This window comes from Spodoptera frugiperda, chromosome 23 (genome assembly GCF_023101765.2).
Source record: "Spodoptera frugiperda isolate SF20-4 chromosome 23, AGI-APGP_CSIRO_Sfru_2.0, whole genome shotgun sequence".
Taxonomy (NCBI): domain Eukaryota; kingdom Metazoa; phylum Arthropoda; class Insecta; order Lepidoptera; family Noctuidae; genus Spodoptera; species Spodoptera frugiperda.
The window spans coordinates 1218100-1239920 of NC_064234.1; the positions used below are offsets into that span (position 1 = coordinate 1218100).

At 34.5% G+C, this 21821-nt stretch overlaps 4 protein-coding genes across 5 annotated transcripts in view; 3 read left to right on the forward strand and 1 right to left on the reverse strand.

Moving 5' to 3' along the window:
• The first annotated feature begins 75 nt into the window (after positions 1 to 75).
• On the forward strand, positions 76 to 7218 carry LOC118267322 (RNA polymerase I-specific transcription initiation factor RRN3). Of its 2 annotated transcripts, none has more exons than XM_050703291.1 (7): positions 76 to 972; positions 1328 to 1424; positions 3815 to 3967; positions 4405 to 4617; positions 4876 to 5240; positions 5450 to 5678; positions 6071 to 7218. In XM_050703291.1, exons 1-7 carry the CDS (start codon positions 567 to 569, stop codon positions 6276 to 6278), a joined length of 1671 nt encoding a protein of 556 aa, XP_050559248.1. In that variant the 5' UTR covers positions 76 to 566; the 3' UTR covers positions 6279 to 7218. The 2 variants fall into 2 exon arrangements, with proteins under 2 accessions (XP_050559248.1, XP_035437145.1); XM_035581252.2 differs by having other exon boundaries at positions 77 to 972; positions 1325 to 1424.
• Positions 7219 to 7819: 601 nt separating this feature from the next.
• Positions 7820 to 11442, reverse strand: LOC118267125 (probable RNA-binding protein 18). Its single transcript, XM_050703297.1, has 4 exons — positions 11236 to 11442; positions 10941 to 11030; positions 10479 to 10682; positions 7820 to 10254 (listed from the first exon to the last, which is right to left on the reverse strand). Exons 1-4 carry the CDS (start codon positions 11248 to 11250, stop codon positions 9985 to 9987), a joined length of 579 nt encoding a protein of 192 aa, XP_050559254.1. The 5' UTR covers positions 11251 to 11442; the 3' UTR covers positions 7820 to 9984.
• A 333-nt stretch (positions 11443 to 11775) lies between these two features.
• Positions 11776 to 13015, forward strand: LOC118267175 (uncharacterized). The gene has a single exon (XM_035580992.2). It carries the CDS (start codon positions 11915 to 11917, stop codon positions 12851 to 12853), a length of 939 nt encoding a protein of 312 aa, XP_035436885.1. The 5' UTR covers positions 11776 to 11914; the 3' UTR covers positions 12854 to 13015.
• Positions 13016 to 13599: 584 nt separating this feature from the next.
• Positions 13600 to 21821, forward strand: part of LOC118266697 (SEC14-like protein 2) — a 45749-nt gene continuing 37527 nt past the window's right edge. Inside the window, exon 1 of the mRNA XM_035580183.2 lies at positions 13600 to 13887. Coding sequence (XP_035436076.2) covers positions 13825 to 13887 — 63 coding nt within the window. The 5' untranslated portion in view covers positions 13600 to 13824. The remainder of the gene's footprint in view (positions 13888 to 21821) is intronic.

Here is a 21821-nt window from a genome sequence, read left to right on the forward strand (position 1 = left end):
AGACTAAAGAGGATTCACCGGAAAACAGAAAAAATCATTCGAAATCATTCGTTCTTTCTCCGCGGCAAATATAATGTTCAAACGTCAACATTACAATACTGTCAAGTTAATATTCCGCGTAGTCGTGCACGTGTTCCTCCTCGGCTAATTTTAACTATAAAAGTATTACACTGTTAAATATAGGGAAGTGCTTGAATATACTTAAATACCAATTCAATACACTTTAGTTTGCGTTCGTAGAGTGTATACATTACAATGTAAAATTAGCAAAAAGCGATGTCCAAAGAAGGTTATAGCCCAGAAAAAAAAGAAGGTGATAACAAGGTAGTTTTGGAGAGATTGCAAAACTACTTGAAAGACAAGAGGACTTCCGAGGCGTCAGACCCGAGTCTCGGGTTCAACAAGCCGAGTACCAGCTACGACCAGTCACCGCAAAGTCAGACAACACTTGAAGACAGCAGCAACATATTGCGTGAAGTTTTGAACCACAAGAAGGCAGAATTGCTGCGTCAGCCGGAGATAGTAGAATATTTAAAGTCAATATCGTCGGATCTCAAGAAATAAAGATGTCGGGTACTCCGAAGAGCGTCGCATCTTTGATGCAAAAGACCCTTAAGCGGCAGTCAGATTTAGCGCGGATGAGGCTGCGCTTTACAAAGAATCAAGTAGAACAAATACTGTTGAGTTGTGTTAGAAATAAAAACACTGGACCTTACCTAGAATTGATAAAAGTTTTAAAAGAATATCCTTTGAATGAGGACAACTTTAGGATAGTGTTTGATGACAGCCTATCGTGCGTGGTGTTGTTAGGGCGGGAGATGACTGAGTATGTGAACGTAGTGTGTAACATTGAGTGGTTGGACAGGAGTGAGGAGTTGGTGGACCTGTACAGGACGTTTGTGCTGAACCTGGTCACAGCACACACCTACCACTGCCCTGTAGTCATGATGCGACTAGTCACGCTGTTTAAAGGTGAGCCTTAACTTTCATTGTGCAATACCAACATATACACTTATCTCCTTAAAGTTTATAGTACACTTATAAACAATATTAATTAGTTAACTTAAGTTATAATAACATAACATAGAGCATCCTTAGCTTTGTTTTGGTCCAAAATAAATATTGTGCAATATTGCTGAAACTGAAACTTTGCTGTCAAAACATTGCCTGAACATTATTTCACAATGTTTTTCAACAACTTTGCAACTTAACTTTCACTTATTTTGAAGCTTTTTAAGAATGTCTAATAATTAAATTTTCAAGTTCAAGTTAATAAACTTTGTATGTGTTATTTTTATTTCAACAATTTTTTTTTCTATTTTAGAAGATGGAGAAAACTGGGAAGATAGACCGCCTAATGAACTTCTTGTTAAATGGTCACATATACATGATATTATAGGACGTATAGTCGCCATAATGCCTATGTAAGTACATTTTTTTAAATACATATTTTTATTTATTGCACAATAGTATTCAACAAGAGGAAACTTCACCTTGAGTGAAAACATTAATGAGTTAAGGATAAAAACGATAACATACTGGCAATATGTACTGGGAATTCTAAATTTCAAATGTGATTATAGAATTTTTAATATTCTAATCACATTGTGAAAACAGATGTTCTCAGCTGCTTTCAAACATGTTGCAATATCAATGACCTTGCTATGTAAACAATATTGTTTATATTGTGTAGCCATGTCCCTGACCTATAACAATTAACAATTAATAGACCAGACATCTACCATCTTATCTCATGACCTAAAAAACGAATTCACAAGACTATCATGAAGAAAGTTGATATTTGTGATTAGATTATAAGGAAAGTGCTAGAGAAAATATACAATATGACTTTTTATTTAACTGTAATAGATAAACTGTTATCTGATAGATATACTGATATCTATGTACAAGAAGTATTTTATACAATATATTATAATATATATAAAAAGATACATTTGAGATTACTAAAGTATTGTGCAAGGTTCGCACACATTTATGTAAGTAGCTAACTAAACACTGTTAGTTTACCTACCAAGCCTGCTTAGTCACTTCACAGCAAATCATTTACCCAAAAACTTGATCAACCTTGGATAGTTTTTACATAAAAGAGGAACAATGGATGAAGTTTTTTATATGGCAGAATGTGTGACTTCCTTTGCCAAGGTTGAAGGTTGTCAATTCACCATAGATATGTCAGCAGATTTATTGTTTGAATAGAATCATCTAGTATGGGTTTATACAGACAAGCTATTTTTAGTCAGTAGTAGGTACAACTGAAGGCGTCGGGTCCGCCATTTTGTCAAACACTTCCAAATAAGATAAAAATGCACAAGAGGTAATCATCTGCAAAATAATTCTCAGTGCCAACTCCCACTTTTACAACAATAATTATTTAGCAACAAAAAAAAAGGGTCTTGGGATTGGAATTACTAAGCAACAGTAACAACACAATAGAAAAGGGGCATGGGCATCATTTTTTTTTTTTAACTTTTCTTAATAGAAGGGAACAGTACAGAAATGTCCATACATCTTATTATCTTTACCTTAAAACCTCGGTCACAGTGATATTTATTTGTCATTTATTACAAATAGTCACTTGTCTGTCTGAACCCTCAATTAAGAAAATGTGTTTTTGGAAAAGCATACATCCAATAATTTCAAATTAGGTATATGTTATGAGATTTTGTCTGCATTTGAAAAGTAGCAAATGCAATTTATATGGAAATGTTATACACAGGTAGCAACCAACCGAAAGAGAAACTGGTTAAAATAATGCTACTGTTGACAAATCCTTGAGTGATATGGATTTGGAATAACTTTTGGCATTACAAAACCATCATGGCTGAACAAAACAAGGAGCCTCCTTGGTGAAGAGCTTATTGGCCTTGAAGCATAGTTGTTGCAATGACAGAGATGACACAACACGCCAATAGCACCATCTCTTTCTAGCTTTCCTGCAAAGCTGAATATGAACAAAGTCATCTACGAATTGGATAAATAAAAAGTTTGAAGTAGTAAGTATGTTGCACCACTTCTTTGTGTGATTGGAAATACAGTACAATATAAAACAAAAGAGTTTTGTACTGTAAACCATACAAAAATATCAATAAATGCAGTACCTATTTGATATTACCAAACTTGTATGGTAAAAACATCAAATAGGTACTTTTTCTGTGAGTCATTTTTGTAAGCCGAAATTACCATCATTAGATAACAGAATATCATTACACAAATGATAATACATGATAAGGAAGGAAGTTATTTGTTATGATATTGAAAATCAACACAGGCTAAACTTGCAACTCCCTGAGATCCCCTAAGTCTGTTCCCATAACACTTTTAGTATGGCTATTACTAAATCAATTATGTCTCTCAAGCTGAACACAAACATTGTTACCTGTTCTGGACGAAGTTACATAACCCGTCGTATGCTGAAGCACTGATCAGTGCGAGACACAATGTGTGTTCTATTGTTGTCTCATATACCCGCAGACGAAAGGTTTATCCATCTTTGTGAATAGGAAACAGATATGTGGGCTTGAGTCTCGCTCTCGTTATGAGAACCCACAAGACAAGAAGATACTAATTCTGACAAGGCAAGGCAAACTCTTAATTTATGGAGAAAATTTTCTTAAAGAGGTTGGACAATCTTTCTTCCAATTACTCAGGAATATAAGGTCGTCAACAAAAACTAATAAAAAAAAAATACATGCCTTTGTCAGCATATCAGCAAATATTTATTGCACCATACATCTCGTAAAACAACTTAAAATTCTTAATTCCATTCTCATGTGCTATATTTTCTTGCTTACAGGACTAGCGATCTACTAATGCACATAATGATAGACCAGTTCCCGTACTACAAAGCAGGGTGCTACATAAACAGAGCATACATCTACAACTTAATATGGATGAGCAAGTACCTTCCTTCCCTCAGAGAACAAGTCATGACTGCAGTTATTAATAAGTAAGTACTTACATAATTAGGATTTATTTCAATATTGCCAAACCGACAATTATTTTACTTATTATTTTAAACAAGCGGACAAATCACCTGATCGTAAGCAATCGCCGCTGCCCAAGTGCGTTACTGGGTGTTTGGGGGTTAGGAATTTAAGGGTTGTTGGAGAATCGGGGATTGGGATGACTGGAAAGGGGGGTAAATGGGACTCCGTACATATTTGTTCAAATATAAATAGCATTAATAGAACTTTATTTATAGTATAATGTCCTGTACATATCTTTGATAAGCTAAGCTAAATGTGATCAGAAACATATTTTGCATTATGTGCTTTTTAGTTGATTTTCTAAAGCATGATATTATCTTCTTCAAAAGCTATAATAATAAAAGATTATGTTCATATTCAAATAAATGTCTACAACAAAATAATGTCTGATTTTCAGAATGATAAGTATGGACGTGAATATAGCAGAAAATGAAAAAACTAAATCAGACACAATGTTTGACATGGACGTAGATTGTCAGGATGAAGTATCAATTACCCTGGATTATTGTATGCTGGAGGTCCTCAAATGGCTAGAGGATGAAAGGGAACCCATCATGAACATCTTATGCACTGTCTTCGAAAGGATTATCTTACCCACATATAGCATAAGGTTGGTAAAGGAATTTCAAACTTGTATCTAGTACTTAGGGTTATTTATGCAGTTTATCTTATCTTTAATTGCTAAATTTAATACAGTAACTGTTAAATATTGATTTAACATTAGCTCTCGATAAACAAACAGCATTAATTTACACTCTAAACAACAACGAATATTAGAAACTACATAAAGACACATTAAGGTTGAATTTTGAAAAGCAATCACTCAGCCACATTTCAAATATTTAATCAGTCTTTATATTTCTTTCAGGCACGTCCAGTTCCTGCTTCTATACACAATATCGATTAACCAGCAATGTGCCGACCGTGTGCTCGACAACCTTTGGACCATCGCAGCTGGTCTCCAAGGCATGGGACCAGGGGCCCTTACCACAAGGAAAACAGCCGCCAGTCACTTAGCGGGACTACTCGCTCGTTGTGTACGAGTCCCTAACACAAGACTTATTAAGTATTTAAAGAGTATGGCGGAGTGGTGTCACTCATACATCTCCGCCACGCAGGAGTCAACGGCAGCGTGCGACAATACCAAAGCCCACGGCGCATTCCACGCTATTTGCCACGCGATTTTCTACCTTGTCGCCTTCAAACATCATTTGCTGTTTATGAATAAAGAGAGTGAGTATTATTTTCTAGACTTTTTATAACAATAGAGCTTTTTATAAAAGAGTAAAGTCGTCTTGATTCATGTCAAACATTTTAGTTCACTATAAGTCCTACTATTTTAGTATACCTTAACCCTAAAGAATATAAAGCATGACACATGACAACTTAATTTAAACATAATGAATACCTATTGGTTACATAACAACTACTGCTATTTTCAGATGTTAACTTCGTGGAATCATTAAACCTGCCACGATTGGTGACGTGTGCGCTGAATCCACTTCGCACGTGCCCCCCTCAAGTGACGAGGGCGTTCTCTTCCATCACGAGGTCTCACCAGGTGGTGTACTGCCAGGGCATCATTGAAAAGAATGCGCGACACACGCTGCAGTCGACCGCTGTGCAACAATACGACGAGTGGTTCCCCTACGATCCATATAATTTGCCTATGTAAGTTGATGTTATGTTGAAACTTGTTTTTAGTACCTAAGTGACGTCTGCGGGTTATAAGTTTAGATATTCAGTGTTTAAAGCTATAAATTCTGCGATAGTGACACAGTAGGCGTCAATTTATAAAGTCACAAAAACATCAATAAATACAGAAGTACCCAGAAGGCTTTTTTACATGACGAGACGACTGTCACGCGACTGTTCCCGACACCCGCGTTATTTATCGCGGAATGCTGCTCATTAACTTTAGCCTCTAGCATGGCTTGAAACCAGTCGAGTTCCTCGTCAAACAGTTATGTCCGTAAGCCGATAACATAATAATTAATTTAGTAGGTCTCACGAAAGTTATAATAAAACATTCTCTTACTTACTCATTTTTATCTTTTTTACAGATCCGGTAAAATAATATGGCCGCTATGTATAGACTATAAGGACTGGCTGAAAGAAGGTGATGATGAGACCCAGTACTCATCAATGAAGAGGAAATTAGAAGAAGACGATGATTATTTAGTCATGGCCAGCCCCACACAAAGGCTAGCTACCTCATTGTCCCACGGCATCTCACCGGGTTTCCGAACCAGTGAGAATATATTTATATAGATATTATAGTGAATAATACGGCATTACGTGCCGTAATGTGCACCTCTGCCTACCCCATTGGAGATAAAGGCGAATCCACAACACTGCGTTGCGGCGTCGCATCGCAAAAACGACGTCGAAACACAATGCGAGACGCAAAAATTTCATCGGATACGACCTACCCACGATACCCACTGAACGCTAGCGCGTCGCCGCGTCGCACTCTTACGACGCAACAGAAATTTCCACGATACGCGGCCGGTCGTAGATTTTTGCGATGCGACGCCGCAACGCAGTATAGTAGATTCGCCCTAAAAGGCGTGCCGTTGCAGTTATAGTTAATAGAAAATATATTACTCCAGTTACTAAATGGTTAGTAACAATTCTGATCTTATTATAAGCAATTTTATTATGTAATCTATAATAAATATGAATTGTTTTCACAAACAGTAGGTGATTTAAGCAATTTTCTTTTGTTAAAATTGTGAACTAAGTGTTAACATATTTTTAAATGCTGAGAGCATTATAGCAAACTGTTTTATACATACATACTATTTGTGAAGCAACCATTTAGTGTAGTGAGGGGGCGTTCAAGTATTACGTAACCCAATTTTTTAAGATTTTTTATTCTTCATCCTCCTATTTTACTTTTTTTTTTAATAATATTTTTTGATGTTACGTAACTTGTTGTAAGAAAGACCCCCTTTCGCCGCACGAACGCCCCCTGGCCTATATTCAACCCATCGTATGTACAAGAATTTATGTTAAGTGAATCTGTTCAAATAATAAATACCTATGCCTATGTTAAGTTGAACTCATAGAAATAAACTATATTTTGATATCTAGTACAATTTGTCTGATTGTTATGTATTGTTACATAGTTTAAGGGACTGATGTACATTTTATTCAATGCATTAAGAAGCTTCATAATAAAGTTTATTTATTGATTCAAGAGAATAAATACGAGTTTTATTTTTAATGAGTAGTTCCTTGTGGTTTTCTTCATGAATCTTCAGGACTATAGGTAACCGAACTGGGCGCTTATGGTGATTTTCCACCATAGATGTGCTCGATGCTACGTTGCTGTGGATGCGTTTGGCTTCCACCAATCATATTCATTGGTAGTGAGATACTACGTAATTGTTAAAATAGCATTTAGAGTAAAGAATATAAACCCAGACTCAATACCATTTAGTTCATTGATTTCCACGCAATACGGATGCAAAGGGCGCTAGTGTTGTATCTCTACTCTCATATCAATGTCGATCGATTGGAAATGGATTCAAGTATAGGTCCCCAGGTCTAGCCGTTTCAGAGATTCGAACTTCGTTAGGTACATAAAAAGCGTAATGCTATGTTATGTTGTTATTCAACAATATAAACGAACATTAACATGCGTCCTTTTAGTTTTGTTTGTTTGTCAGTGGTGTATAAATAATTAATCTTCACATTGATACTTTACTGTTGGATGGTTTCGAAAGCATGCCTTCATGCCTGGAAGCGGGCGTCTTAACCTCCTAGCACATCACAAGAAAAACTAAAAAAAAAAGAACAACCAGAAATGTGTTGAAAACTAAATTTATTCACAACTGCACACAAATCACAAATACAATTGTAAATATTTTGAAGTATGAGTATTAATTAGTAATAATTTACAATACATTAGACAGTGTACTTAAGCGATTCGTTGATTACTTTAATAGATCTTTAACACAGAAATGAACACACTGATGGTACAAGGCTTACACTAATGTATACAACATTTTCAAAAGCTAATTTCAAATCACAAATTACAATTTCGATAAGTATTATTACATAGACTGGCAACAATGTTACGATACATATAAGAGCACATTATAATTGCTTTTTAAAATTATTAAGTAGACAACTAGGTATGTTCTGGATACACATTGCACATGTCTCTATAACTTTGGAAAACATAAAGGAAATGAATTTCTCTCGCAAAGCAGATTTGCTTGGAACAATTAATATTAATTAATTTCCTTTTCTTAGGAAAAGCCTGTGTCTGTCACAATAACAGATTATTGTGCTGTTAGATATTTTTACCGACTTCACAAAAAGGAGGAGGTACTATGTTCGGCTGTTTGTATGTTTTTTTTTTTTTTTTGTATGTTTGTTCATCGAATACTCCGTCAATTGTCGACGGATTTTCAAAATTCTTTTTTTGTTCGAAAGTAGATAGTTCTGAGGTGGTCCCATTGTCACCAAGTTAGGATCTGATGATGGGATCTTAGAGAAATCGAGGGAACTCCTCAAATATTATAGGGAACTATATAGTGATTTTGGTATATTCATCTAGAATTGAAGCATTTACAGTCAAAAAGTAACCTTTGAAGAATTGGAACTGATGAAGAAGACCAGAAATGGCCAATGGAACTTCATACTCACATAGAAATCACAATAAAGTTAATTAAGTGACTGTGACAATACAAATAAATAAGTAGTTATTGAGATAGAGAATTTTAACCGACTTTTTTAGTTGCGATACTGAGTATCGCAACTAAAAAGTGTGAAATAAAATACCTTTTACAAAAAAATAAACCGACTTCACTAAAAAAGTTAAAAATAACTTTAATTTCGGAAGTCGGTGTAACAAACAAATAATACCGAGAAACACCGACTTCCGAAATTAAAGTTATTTTTAACTTTTTTAGTGAAGTCGGTTTATTTTTTTGTAAAAGGTATTTTGTATGGAAAAAAATCATGAGGTCCATTTATCAAATGAGGTTTATAGCGTTCTTTTTACGCTTTTAATATTGTATTAATCCCCCATGTCAAGTTTCGTGATTTTTGGTAAAGGGGGCCCTACTCCTCCCAATTAATGAAGTTCACGTCATTAATGGACTTGATCTTTGTGAAACAGGCCTTAAACATAAAGAGAAGTATGTATTAGTAAAGTTATTAATTCATGAACAATAAATAACATTGCCTACCTCTGTAATAATATACCAACATTAATAAAGCTAAGATCTAACGTCAATAAACAGACTGACAAAAATATAGATTAATATTGACATCTTCAAAATCAGAGTCAATCATTCACTTAGCACTTATACATAAATCACAAATGTTACTACTATAAAAAACTAACATTATTTGCGTAAAACAGCACTTTACAAATACTATTCGATGCTACCATGACACCTACCAACAGTTACAAAAAAGAAAGATATTTTTAAATAAACATGATAAAGTTCAGATAGGTAACATTCAACAAAATTATTAACAAAGTACCACTATTAAATCAGCATTTAACCCTCTGGAATGCCTATATGAACCATAATAGAAAATACATTGTGTCTCACTGAGACCTATGTTCTGGCATACCATGGGTTAATCCATTGTATCTCAGAACGCAGATCTACGCAAGACAATGTGTTTTCTATTATGTCTCATATACCGACAGACAAGTGGTCAATATGAATGTAAATGACAAATAATTATTTGTCATTATAAAAAAAATATAATTTGTTCAATGATATCACATATAATCCTAACAACATTTTATAACTTTCCCACAAAAATAATTAAGTACAATAGAACATGTAATGTAAATGTTATTCATGTGTTAACAACCTAAAAAACACATACTATAACAATGGAGATCATTCTATAAAGAAATTAAATTCATGGGATTGAGATTACAACCTAACCTTCATGGTAGCATCACTCTCCATAAAATTAAGGCATTTTAAAAAAGATCAATCTATCTCTTTTTATGGTATGGATGTCTTCTTCTAAAGGAGGAAATAGATTTCTGAGGTTGATACTGTTTAGTCTGATATTGTGCGATGACTGGAGCCTCATTTGCCGCTAACTTGTTGACTACGAAGTCATCACCTGCTTTCATGTTCTCCATCATCTTAAGTTTAGCTTCGATTGACTGGATAGCGGTCTTTTTGCTTAACTTGAGCTCTGGTTTAGCACCTGCTAGAACTGCTATGCCAAGTTCCGGTTTTGGTTTCTCTTGTTCATCCTGTAACAGAAATTGCACAGAAATTACATTAACTATAGTTTAATCAATAAATAAAATTAATCATTTGCATCAGGCTTATACAAAAATAATAAATTCATCCATACCGTGTAAAATGATCAAGTTTGAACACAATTTAGTACAAAATATATTCGACTTTATTTGAGTGCAGAAATATCAATATATTGCTTAAATAAAATATGCATAAGTAAATAAATCCAACTTACAGTATTCTTAGCAAACTTGACGCTTATCCTCTTTGTGCCAAGCATCTGGCCGTTGAGTGAGTTCATGGCTTTGATTGCATCCTGCCTCAGCTTGAACGTAACAAATGCAAACCCCCGTGGCTGTCCCGCATTGGGACCACTCCGATGAAACAGCATGTCAAACTTCTCAATGTTCCCGTACGCACGAACCAGTTTCAGTAGTTGATACCGGTAATTAGAAAAATGTAATTTGTTAAAAATATATAAACAATAAAAAGTTAAAGGGAATAATTTATGAATTATTGTGTTATAATAGTTGAACTTAGGTCAAGAGTACATTTAGGGTAAAATCTATAATCTTGTTGAAAAAGTAATGTGTCAATAAGTACTTAATCTGAAGTCTTAGAAGTGCAGAAATCTGAGTGAATACTTATTGTTAATCACAATGGACACAAAATGTAGAGGATAAAAGATAAAATAATCATACTCATTAACTCTGGTGTCGAGATTCCCGATCCAAATCCTCTTGTCGGACACTTCGCCGTGCTGAAACGGCTCGAGATGCAAAGGTACCTGAAAAAGGAGGTCAAATATTGATCGATCACCATAATTAGAATAGCACGCATCAAGGATGCACAAACTTTAAAATCTTGACCATAAAATAGCTATGTAAGTAGCTATAACTATAACAACCTACAATCTTGTAATAGGTCTAAAATATGCACTTAAATAATACAATAATAAACATCTGAGAAAGAAAATATGCGTGAAAATATACCGTAGCGTCCTCCATGGTTTTATATGTTGTTCTCGATAAATCCAAGACCAACACTGCAAATTAGCACTGTCCCTTGAAATAAACAGGTATTAACACTATAATTTATTCATTATTTTTTCAGTTTAATACATTTTAATGTGCGTAATACAATTTTTCTACACAATAAAAATTAAAAAGCGTTTATCAAGTAAATTGACAGATCCTTGAGTGAATGAATCATTTCATTACAGTATTGTAATGAAATGATTCATTCACTCACTTACATATCATTCATTCAATTTTGACCACAGAGTATGCTAGCTTCTGTCAAACTGACAGACGGATTTAGTCGATTTAATCTTTACAGGTTTGCAAAATTTTTGTTAAAAAATAATATGAAGACAGTAATTTAAATAAAATTAGTCATTAACTTTACTTTAGAGGTTTAGAAAATTATATGAGTGCTAAAAAAAATACTAACAGTACCCAGTACCCACTGAGGAACCTAAATATGGCAACTTTAGTACCATCTATCAAATCATAGACAGTGACAGTGAAGTAATTTGACGTTTAATGTCATATTAATAATCACAATCACGAGTGAATCAGATTGTTAAATAATAAACAAGTTTCTACAAGTAGACGAAGTCTAATCAGAAGTCTTTAAAGTTAGATTACATATGTTAAAGGTATTTAAACTATGCAGCCAATAATTAAAAAGATTCCAGGTATTCTGCCACCTCCACCAAAAACTGAAATCGATGGCAAGATCACAGATTTATCATCAAAGACTATCGCAGAACTATGCGAGTTACGAGACAGGCAACTGAAATTATTGAACAACAAGGCTTTTATATCCAAGCTTCCTGACAAGGGTGCAAAAATCCAGGCGTTTCATGATAAAATCGTTAGTGAATTGAAAGCGAAGCAGGAAGAAGAACAAACTTGTCGTATGTTTGATAACATGAAACTGAATGGTGTTGACAAAGACGTTGTGCAACAAGTAGAATGGGTTGGCAAAATACAAGACAACAATAACACGTACCTCGATTCTGATGACGACAGTGAACCAGAAGACGTTCTTCACATCCTCAGCCAAACCACAGCTCCAGAGAAGCAAGTAAAAGTATTACCGCCAGAAAAACCGCTTATAACTACAGAAGACTTGTTAAAGATAGGTGAACTGCCTCATGTGAAGTACATAGTTGAAAAAACAGAAGTTAAACCAAAACCCAAAAGTACAGGCAACTTCAAACCTTTTAGGACAACAAAATCTGATTCCCAAAACCCAGAGAAAGAGATTCTGAGGAAAAAGCATAAACATTGGGAAGTGACAGCTGCTACTCCCCCTCCCAGTGTTCATGGTCCAGCCAAAGTGTTGTCTATTGAAGAGTCTTTGAAACTCCAAAAAGAATACAATGCACATTTAAAAGAAATAGAGGCACAGCATGCTGCTGAGAAACTGTTGGCTCGTGCAGGAATCAAGATGGCGGAGTTGCCTGAAGATAAAAGTAGCTTTGGAAAGTATAGGAATGTGGACAGCGATGATTCTGATGCATCAGACCCTGAGGGCAGTGACAAGGAGGTGCATGATGAAGAACCGGAGAGAGGTGGAGTGGTATTCACTGTCATGAAATGAAGACTTAATTAGAACTGAGTTAGAAATGAACAAATCAAAGTGGTTAGAAATTAAGTAGGATCTGCGATCCAAGATATGTAGTTGACAAATACCTATTGTTTTGTAATGAGTTTATGTAAATAATGCAAAGTAATGTAATGTAAATAAAATATTTTCTTAAAAGGTTTCTTTTATTTTTCGACTCCTAATTACTTACATCTAAATTAAGCATTTTAATAGTCTATTCATAGATCTAAAGTCCCACAATAATACCTAAGTAATAAATAAGCATTTTTTGTTTAAAAATTAAATATTGTAGGTAATAATAGCATGTACAATCTAGTGTGAAGCTTACTCGCGCATTCAGTGTTAATTGCAGCAATTGTTTCCATACAAATTCGTTACTAAAGAATAGTTTAAATAAGCATTAAATGACTCTGAGTAGTTTATACCATAAAATAACTAGAATGGTGAAAATTAAATGCTTAATAAAATAGGTTTAAGTGTTTTCTGCCTACTACTTTTAGGATAAAATTTTTATTTGTGCTTGTCATACCACAATTTTTAACTCTATTATATGGATAAATATATTAAATTCTTACTCAGCGCACAATTGCGTTGATATTTGATCCGTAGCGGTCATAGGGTTATATTAATTAAAGACGCAGCCGGCGCAAGCGCATCAAATCTTAATTACGCGCCAAATTCCCTACCACGATTATCGTGACCGCTATTGTTGTACCGGTTGAATACAAACCTTTCGATTTCGATCAAGTCGAGTCAGCAAGCAACAACTCGTTCACAGTTTGAAATTAGTTCGAGAGTTCGACTTGGAGCGCAAACGCACTCGTTTGTCTGGCTCGTCAAGTCGAGTCGTCATTCAGGCGCGCGCACCCGCGAGTGTTGCACGCACGCATAGTAACTTTATCAATCGTGATAAGTATATCGTTATTTCGATCGTTACTTTTATTATATCGTAATAGTTTGTGATAATGGCACCCTCTTCAAATGCTGTCGTGGGAATTGACGATGATCAGCGCTTCGCGTTGATGAAGGTAATAATAATTTATATTGTTGTTTTTAATTCAAAAAACGTGATGTGCTTTATTTGTTTACGCGGTGAAATGTTATAGAAATCGGAACTAATCGTGTTGTAGGTACCTATGTAAGGAAAGAACCAATATTACACATACCTACGTACATTTTAACTTTGACTACCTTCTTCTGACATTTGTTATGATTGCAAATTCTGCATTTTCAATGAAATACATACGTGCCTATATTTTAACAAAGGAACTGCGAACAGACTAGGGCAGGAATGATTAATGTATCTTAATTTTAGCACGCTAATGTGAACAAAACCTCATTTAAGGTGCAATTATCTTAATAATAACATGCGAAGCTAAGAAATAAACAAATCAGTCGGTAATGTGTTAGGCATTTACGTTTACGTATAAGTAAATAATAATTAATGCCACCTTGTGAAGTTTTCAATGCTGAATACCTGAACGTAAACATGATCTAGGCAGTGCCGGCGTTAGGGGGGGGCGTGATGGGGCGATGGCCCAGGGCGACAAATTCTGGGGGGCGCCAAAAAAATTAAAACTACTACTAACACTTGATATTGCTTCCCTCAAGTAGGCGCCACAATATTTTCGCCCGGGGTGTCAGTGGCCCTTACGCCGGCACTGGATCTAGGCACAAAAAAGTCAAGGCTTCCGTGCATATCAAGTCATAACAAAATCGTAATGATAATAAATTAAATATCTAACTGCTAGGCAAGGTAGTAACTTTTTGTAGGCACCTATTATGAGCACAAGTTTCCTTATGATAACGTTACGTAAAGTAAGCGTACCTAGTTCCAATTTTGTCAAATAACTTCTACCTAGTGATAGTGATGTACCTGCCTAGGTACTTACCCGATAAAATATGTACTTTTAACCGATCTTTTAAGAAATCCTTTTATCAGGACAGGCAGTGATAAACCTATTATGAAAACAAATTAGCTAATTAAGCATCCATGAAGTACGTGCCAGTTGTTACCTACGTATTCTTTTATCAGCGATTATTTCCTTAATCAGTTCCTTGGTTGTGTAACATTACAAGCATTGGTGTTTTCATTGCATACCTACTTGAGATTTTTTTTTTGGGAGGAAAATCAAGTAATAACTTCTCCCGCCGTGGGTGAAGCGAGAGAGAGAGTGTCAGACTCTTACTGACTAAAAACCACCCCGTTCCTACTGCTGCTTTGAGCTAGAGCCCCAGTAACCCGTTAGGTCGTCCGTAGCTCCGGGACTTAAGCACAGAATAATATAAGTACAATCTGATTTCATTATTGTTATTTTTCGACCTAAATTGGGTAACCTCTACTCCCAGTATCATCTGTTTGCTAGGCAAATACCTACAAATAATCTTGTTACTGACCTAAAATTTAGTTTTCGTGATGCTAAAATGGTTTGTTGGTGCATTTATTTTCAAACATACTTAATTTTACTCATACTTTGCACCAAGGGCAAAACCACAATTTGTAGTTCATCACTACAAAGAATAGTACAATGTAGGAATCGAACCCGCGACACGTTGCACAGCAACAAGCCTAGCCACTACACCAAGTGCACTTCCACTTAGGCATACCATCAACCATGGTAATACCAGCAAAATGCAAAGGAAAGTTTTACACAAAACTGCATCGGATCGATAATGAATTCGCGATACTTAGATATAACTTAATCGTAACTCGATGATTTGGAATCCAACATTATTGATGCATAAAACCGTAATAATTTCCCTTCCCTCAAGGCGATCGCGATGCAAGCAAAAATAGTTGACCTAGACCAGATTTAAATGAAATAACGAGTTTTATCGATCCACATGGGTCTTTATTACGTAACTTTAGTTATTAATAAATAATTCAAACCTTGTCACTGAAGACATAATCGGCCTTATGTTAGCAATTTAGATTTTATAGTTATATAGAAATATATAGGTGCATAGGTACAACATAGTAGATTTTATAGTTATGTAGAGGTGCATACATCGTGCCATTTATTCCCCAAACGAAATAATTATAGGTATGATGTAGGATAATAGGTTTCTAGTAGGGACTAAGATTGCGCATATTTACCAAGGCCTATTCAATGTTGAGGGCTTGAGAACATGTCTATTGGAGGACCCGGTCCCCTGTAGGTGATGATAATGGCCACCGAGGTGGTTTTTGTGAGTAAGGATCCCACACCTAGTATTTTCTCCCAAAAAATGCAAAACGCCTTTTGGTGGTTATAAAGTAAAAAAAAAGATAGAAAACTTATCAATAATTTTATTATAATAGATTAATAGGTAACAAGAATTAAATAAAATCAGTATTAATAATTGAGCATCACTATAATTTGATTTGATTTTAGAACGTGAATGTCATTCAAACTTTATTTTCGAAAGCATTCCCGACATCAATAACGAAGAAATTCGCTCTACAATGCTGCAACTTTAACAGATTTCAACCTTAATAATAATAAAAACATAATTTTTGTGTATGAAACCAATCTATTTATTATTCCATTTATATATGTATACGTATATTTTTTATAGAAAAGCTATTACCAATACTTATACATTTCTGACAAAAATTACTTAGTTAAAATTAAATAGTGTAAACTAAATAAAAATAATACCTAATGTATAATAATTTCTTCTGTAATATGTAGTCACGTTTATTAGTGTATCTACCTATGTATTAGGGTAGGTAGAGGACAGCAAAACTATGCTAGCTGATAACAAAGTGCAACAACTTTTGAATGTTAAATATAGAATGTTAAAGTCAAAAAATGAAGGGTACAGAGAGGAGACGCTGACATATGTTAATTTATTTATTATCTATGTCTTTTTATTGCTGACAATTTATAGGGTTCCGTAGCCAAATGGCAAAAAACGGAACCCTTATAGATTCGTCATGTCTGTCTGTCTGTCTGTCCGTCTGTCCGTCCGTCCGTCCGTCCGTATGTCACAGCCATTTATTTCCGAAACTGTTGGGCCTACATAGTTGAAACTTTGTAAGATGGTGTATTTCGGTAACCGCTATTCGTATTTTGAATAAAAATTAATAAATTTAAAAATTAAAGGGGGCACTCCATACATGGAACTGATTCAAAAAAAAAATTTTTTCAGCTTACATATCCGTGATGGGTGTCTATGGATAGGTCTTTAAAAAAGACATTAAGGTTCCTAAAAACACACAACTTTTCGTCAAAATCAATCGTTTGAAAGTTAGACGCTTCCAAAGTGGAAAAATGGGTGCCCCCCCCCCTCTAACTTTAAAAATAAGAGAGAGAGAAAACTGAAAAAAATATATGCTGTAGATTTCAATGGAAACTAACAACGAAAATTGGTTTGAACGAGATATCATTATTAGTTTTTAAGAAATAAAACATTTTCAAAAGCCGCAAATATAACATTGTCGTTCATACAAACACTATGTAAAACCAAGTTATTTTACAACTTTTATATTAAGTCATCTACTTGCTGTTACGGAACCCTTCATGAGCGAGTCCGACTCGCACTTGGCCGGTTTTTTTGTCGTTATCAATGTCGGTACTGCCGAATACTTTAGAAACGATGCAACAAACGTCGACCCATTAAATGTAAAAAAAAAAAAAAAAAAAACTCATGTAAAATATATCGTAAAAATGCAAATTCACCGTCTTGTTTTTTTTTAACAAACCGGCTCGATGTTGATTTTTGGTACAGATTTAAATATTTATTGTTCAAATCGAGATTTTCGAAACGTGCTTACCTACTTAGACTTTCGGACAGTGGGCAAAAATATCAAAAATTTCGATTTAGGTAATAAAACCACAGATAATTACTGTTTTATTACTTAAGATCTTATGATGAATGTTACCGTTTACAATAATTATTATTAAACTTTTATTTGATTCTTAATGGATTTTTTTATATTACATGCATAAATCAATTACATTTCAGATTGATTTTTAACTTTCAGCATACCTAATACCTATTAAACTTTTAACAACAGTTGCGCGTGAGCAGCCGAGTCGGACGCACACGATTGGAACGTCGGACTGTAATTACTATCGCGCGGCGTGTTTTTTTTACGTATACCCTCTTAATTATAATGTTAATTTTAAATGGATGAAATACATAATAATGTGAGCTCGTGTGACTCAAGTGATAATGAAACGTTGGAAAAGGACATAGTTATAGAAAGTGAGCAACTACTTAGTTCTGCGTCATTGGAGGAGATGAAGGAGAGTGAAGAGTGTGATCAACAAGTTGGAGAGAAGAGAGTGCGACAGGAGGAGGAGGAGGAGGAGATTGTGGAGGAAGATGACTTTGTAACAGTAATTAGGCAACATAAAAGACCGAATAGGAAAGACTCGTTTAACAATAGTTTAACGGGCGGAGAAAAGAATACTGAAGAGGAGAAGTGTATAATATGTGTGACCGGAAAAGAAACTTTGCCGAAACAATTTGGAATGGCTAAACTATTACAATCATGTAATATTTCAAATATAGTTAAAATGGTATATAAAAGCGCATTCAGGGTTTTAATTCATTTCGAAAATAAAGAATGTGCTACAAAGATGATGAATTGTGAAAAGATTACCAATTTAGGTTATAGAATACAGATGACTGATGAAGTAAGTTTATGCTATGGTACCCTGAGGCAAGTAGATTTGGAAACAGATGAGAAAGAAATTCTTGAAAATGTTAGTTGTGAGAGTGAAATTATATCTGTTAAAAGACTTAAAAAGCTATCGGACAGTGGAGAATGGATTGATTCCGAAACAGTCAGAATATGTTTTAAAGGTGCCATTTTACCACCGTACGTATACGGGTACGGTTGTAGGTTTAAAGTGGAACCTTACACGTTTCCAGTGTCACAGTGCTCCAAATGTTGGAAATTCGGTCACCTGTCTAGATCATGTCCAACTAATAAAACTATATGCCCCAAGTGTGGCAATCAACACCCAAACTGTGAAACAAATGAGTATGTATGTGTTAATTGTAAAGGACCACACATGGCAATGCATAAAAAATGTCCTAGCTTCATAAAAGAGAAAAGAATTAGAGATATTATGACCAAAGAAAATTGCACTTATAGGAAAGGATTGGAATTATATCTTAAAGAAAGAGGGACTCAACAACTAAACACTACTATTAGGAATACAAAGAGTTATGATAGTCCTGAAGGCTTAGAAAATCAGAATGTAAATTATACACAGACTAAAACATACAAGGATGCGGTGATTGCAAAAACAAATAATCAAAGTTCAAGTTCTGCACCGGGTAATATGATGGAAATAGACAGTTCAGAAAAGAAAAAGAATCAACAGAGATATATGCCGAAGAAGAAACATATAGAAACCAGCTTTATAAGGAGTGACAAGGAAAAAGAAAGTAGTAATACACAATCAGAAATCACAAGTAAAGAAACTGAAAACACAGACAAGACATCCAATACAAGATCTAAGCTAGATTTTTATAGTTTATACAGAAAAGTAAGAGATATTTGCCTCTCTGTCGATAGTTGGCAGGTGAAACTACAGGAGTTAGCCAAAATTTTGTTCGATGTATTAAGTGAATTAATTTTTAAAGTGTTTAAAAGTGATGATGTATGGAAAAAAATAATATTTATGTTCAACAATGGCTAACGATAATAGAAATAATAATGTATCGCTTCATATTGTACAGTGGAATGCACGCAGCTTGATGCCTAAACGTAATGAATTTGAACTTTTAATAGCACAAGAAAAAGCACACATAGCACTAGTAACAGAAACCTGGTTAGAACCCGATACACATTTCAATGTAAGTGGATACAATACTTTAAGAAGGGATAGGCCAGATGGTTATGGTGGACTAGCTATTTTAATACATAAATCTATAAAAGTGCAACAGTGTTCGACTTACATAAATAATCCTGGAATAGAAATTATGAGCGTAAACCTTGTAAATTGTAATGAAATTAAAAATATAGTGTTAGTATACTGCCCTTCTTCGGTTCGTACTTGCCTCTCTGACTGGGAACAAATATTTTCATTATTTTCAAGCAAATGTATTATTGCTGGAGACTTTAATGGGCACCATGCAACTTGGTCCTCCAAAACGGATGCCAGAGGAATTCAATTGTATGATACGGCTTTAGACTCAGGGTTTATTTCACTTAATGATGGTAGTATGACAAGAGTGGCATTAGTTGATGGAGTTGCACAAAATACTTCTCCTGATGTTACCTTTGTATCTACCGATTTATCTGTTTTATTGGGCTGGAGGATTATAAATGAAAATCTAGGTAGTGACCATCTGTTTATAAAAATATCATATAAATATAATAGTAGCTTAAACCCGGTTGTTACAATTAAAAAGCGGAACTTCAAACTAGCAAAATGGTCAAATTATAGTGAGGCCTTAGAAAATTCTTTAATACAAACTGTAGTCCCAAGAAATGTACAATCTTTATATGATAATTTTATAGAACAATTAAATAAAGCCGCTGATGAAAATATTCCCTTTATCAAACTTAATAGTAACCCAAGTAATGGTTTTCGTCCAAAATCGTACTGGAATCCTAATTTATCCCGTTTGGTAGCACAGCGTAGACTGGCTTTAAAAATATTTAGGAGAAATCCCACACCAAATAATTTAAGTGTACTGGAGCACAAAACAGAAGTTGCTAAGAAAGCCATCAGTCAAGAGAAGTCTAAAGATTGGCGAAATTACTGTAGTAGCGTTAATGAACAAACATCTAGTTCTGAAATGTGGAAACGTATGGGTTGGATTAAAGGACGTGTGTCGCCCAGATTATCTGTTTCAAATGAACACAAGGTTGAACTTCTATGCAGTCTCGCTCCAGATTACGTCTACCCAAAACAGCAGCAGTTTAACTCAAATAATGCAGTACTAGAAGATAAATTTACTTTACAAGAAATGATAAATTGTTTTAAACGAAAAGACACTGCGCCTGGGACTGATGGGATTACATACTCGCTGATATTTTATTTGTCTTCTGTAAGCAGACAATATTTACTAGAACTATACAATCTTATTTTTAGCACTGGTATTATTCCGAAACAATGGCGGGAGATAATAGTAACACCGATACCCAAGTCCACACCAAATAATAATAATATTAAACTAAGACCTATTTCTTTAATATCTTGTTTATGTAAAATTTTCCACTCAATGCTGACAAAGCGGCTTGAGTGGTACATTGAAAAAAATATGCTTTTATCCAAATATACATCTGGTTTTAGGAGAGGACAATCTTGTCAGGACTGTTTAGTTAAGTTAGTTAGTCAAATTTACACAGGATTTTCACATAAAACTCCAACAGTAGCCTGTTTCGTTGATATCACAAATGCTTATAATAACGTGTTAATAGATGTGCTGGTAAAAACTTTAGATGATATAGGAATCGGAAAAACTATTTGCCAATATTTATGGAATTTCTTGAGTGAAAGACATCTTATGATAAAAGATGAAACAGATGTAAGCAAATTCTTCATAAGATGTACTGACAGAGGATTAGCTCAAGGAGATCCAATTTCACCTATACTTTTTAATATTGTAACAATTAAATGTTTCCATGAAATTCAAAATATTAATATGTGTCAATACGCAGATGATTTTGTATTGTACCAAACGTCTAAAAATTTAAAACATGTTCAACGTACACTTCAAAAGGCGCTAGATAAATTTTGTTACGTTTTAGATGAATTAGGTTTGGAACTATCGGCTACTAAATCTAAAGTATGTATCTTTAACAGAGGTTTTAGAAGTCCAAAGGTAGAACTAAACATAAATAATCATAATTTAGAAAAAGTTGACAGTTACAAATACTTAGGAGTATGGCTTGACAGGTCCTTACGCTGGAGTAAACATATTGGCACAACTGTAGAAAAAGTTCAAAGAAACCTTAATTTGCTTAAAGTCTTGGCGGGTAGATCCTGGGGATTGCATCCACAACATTTAA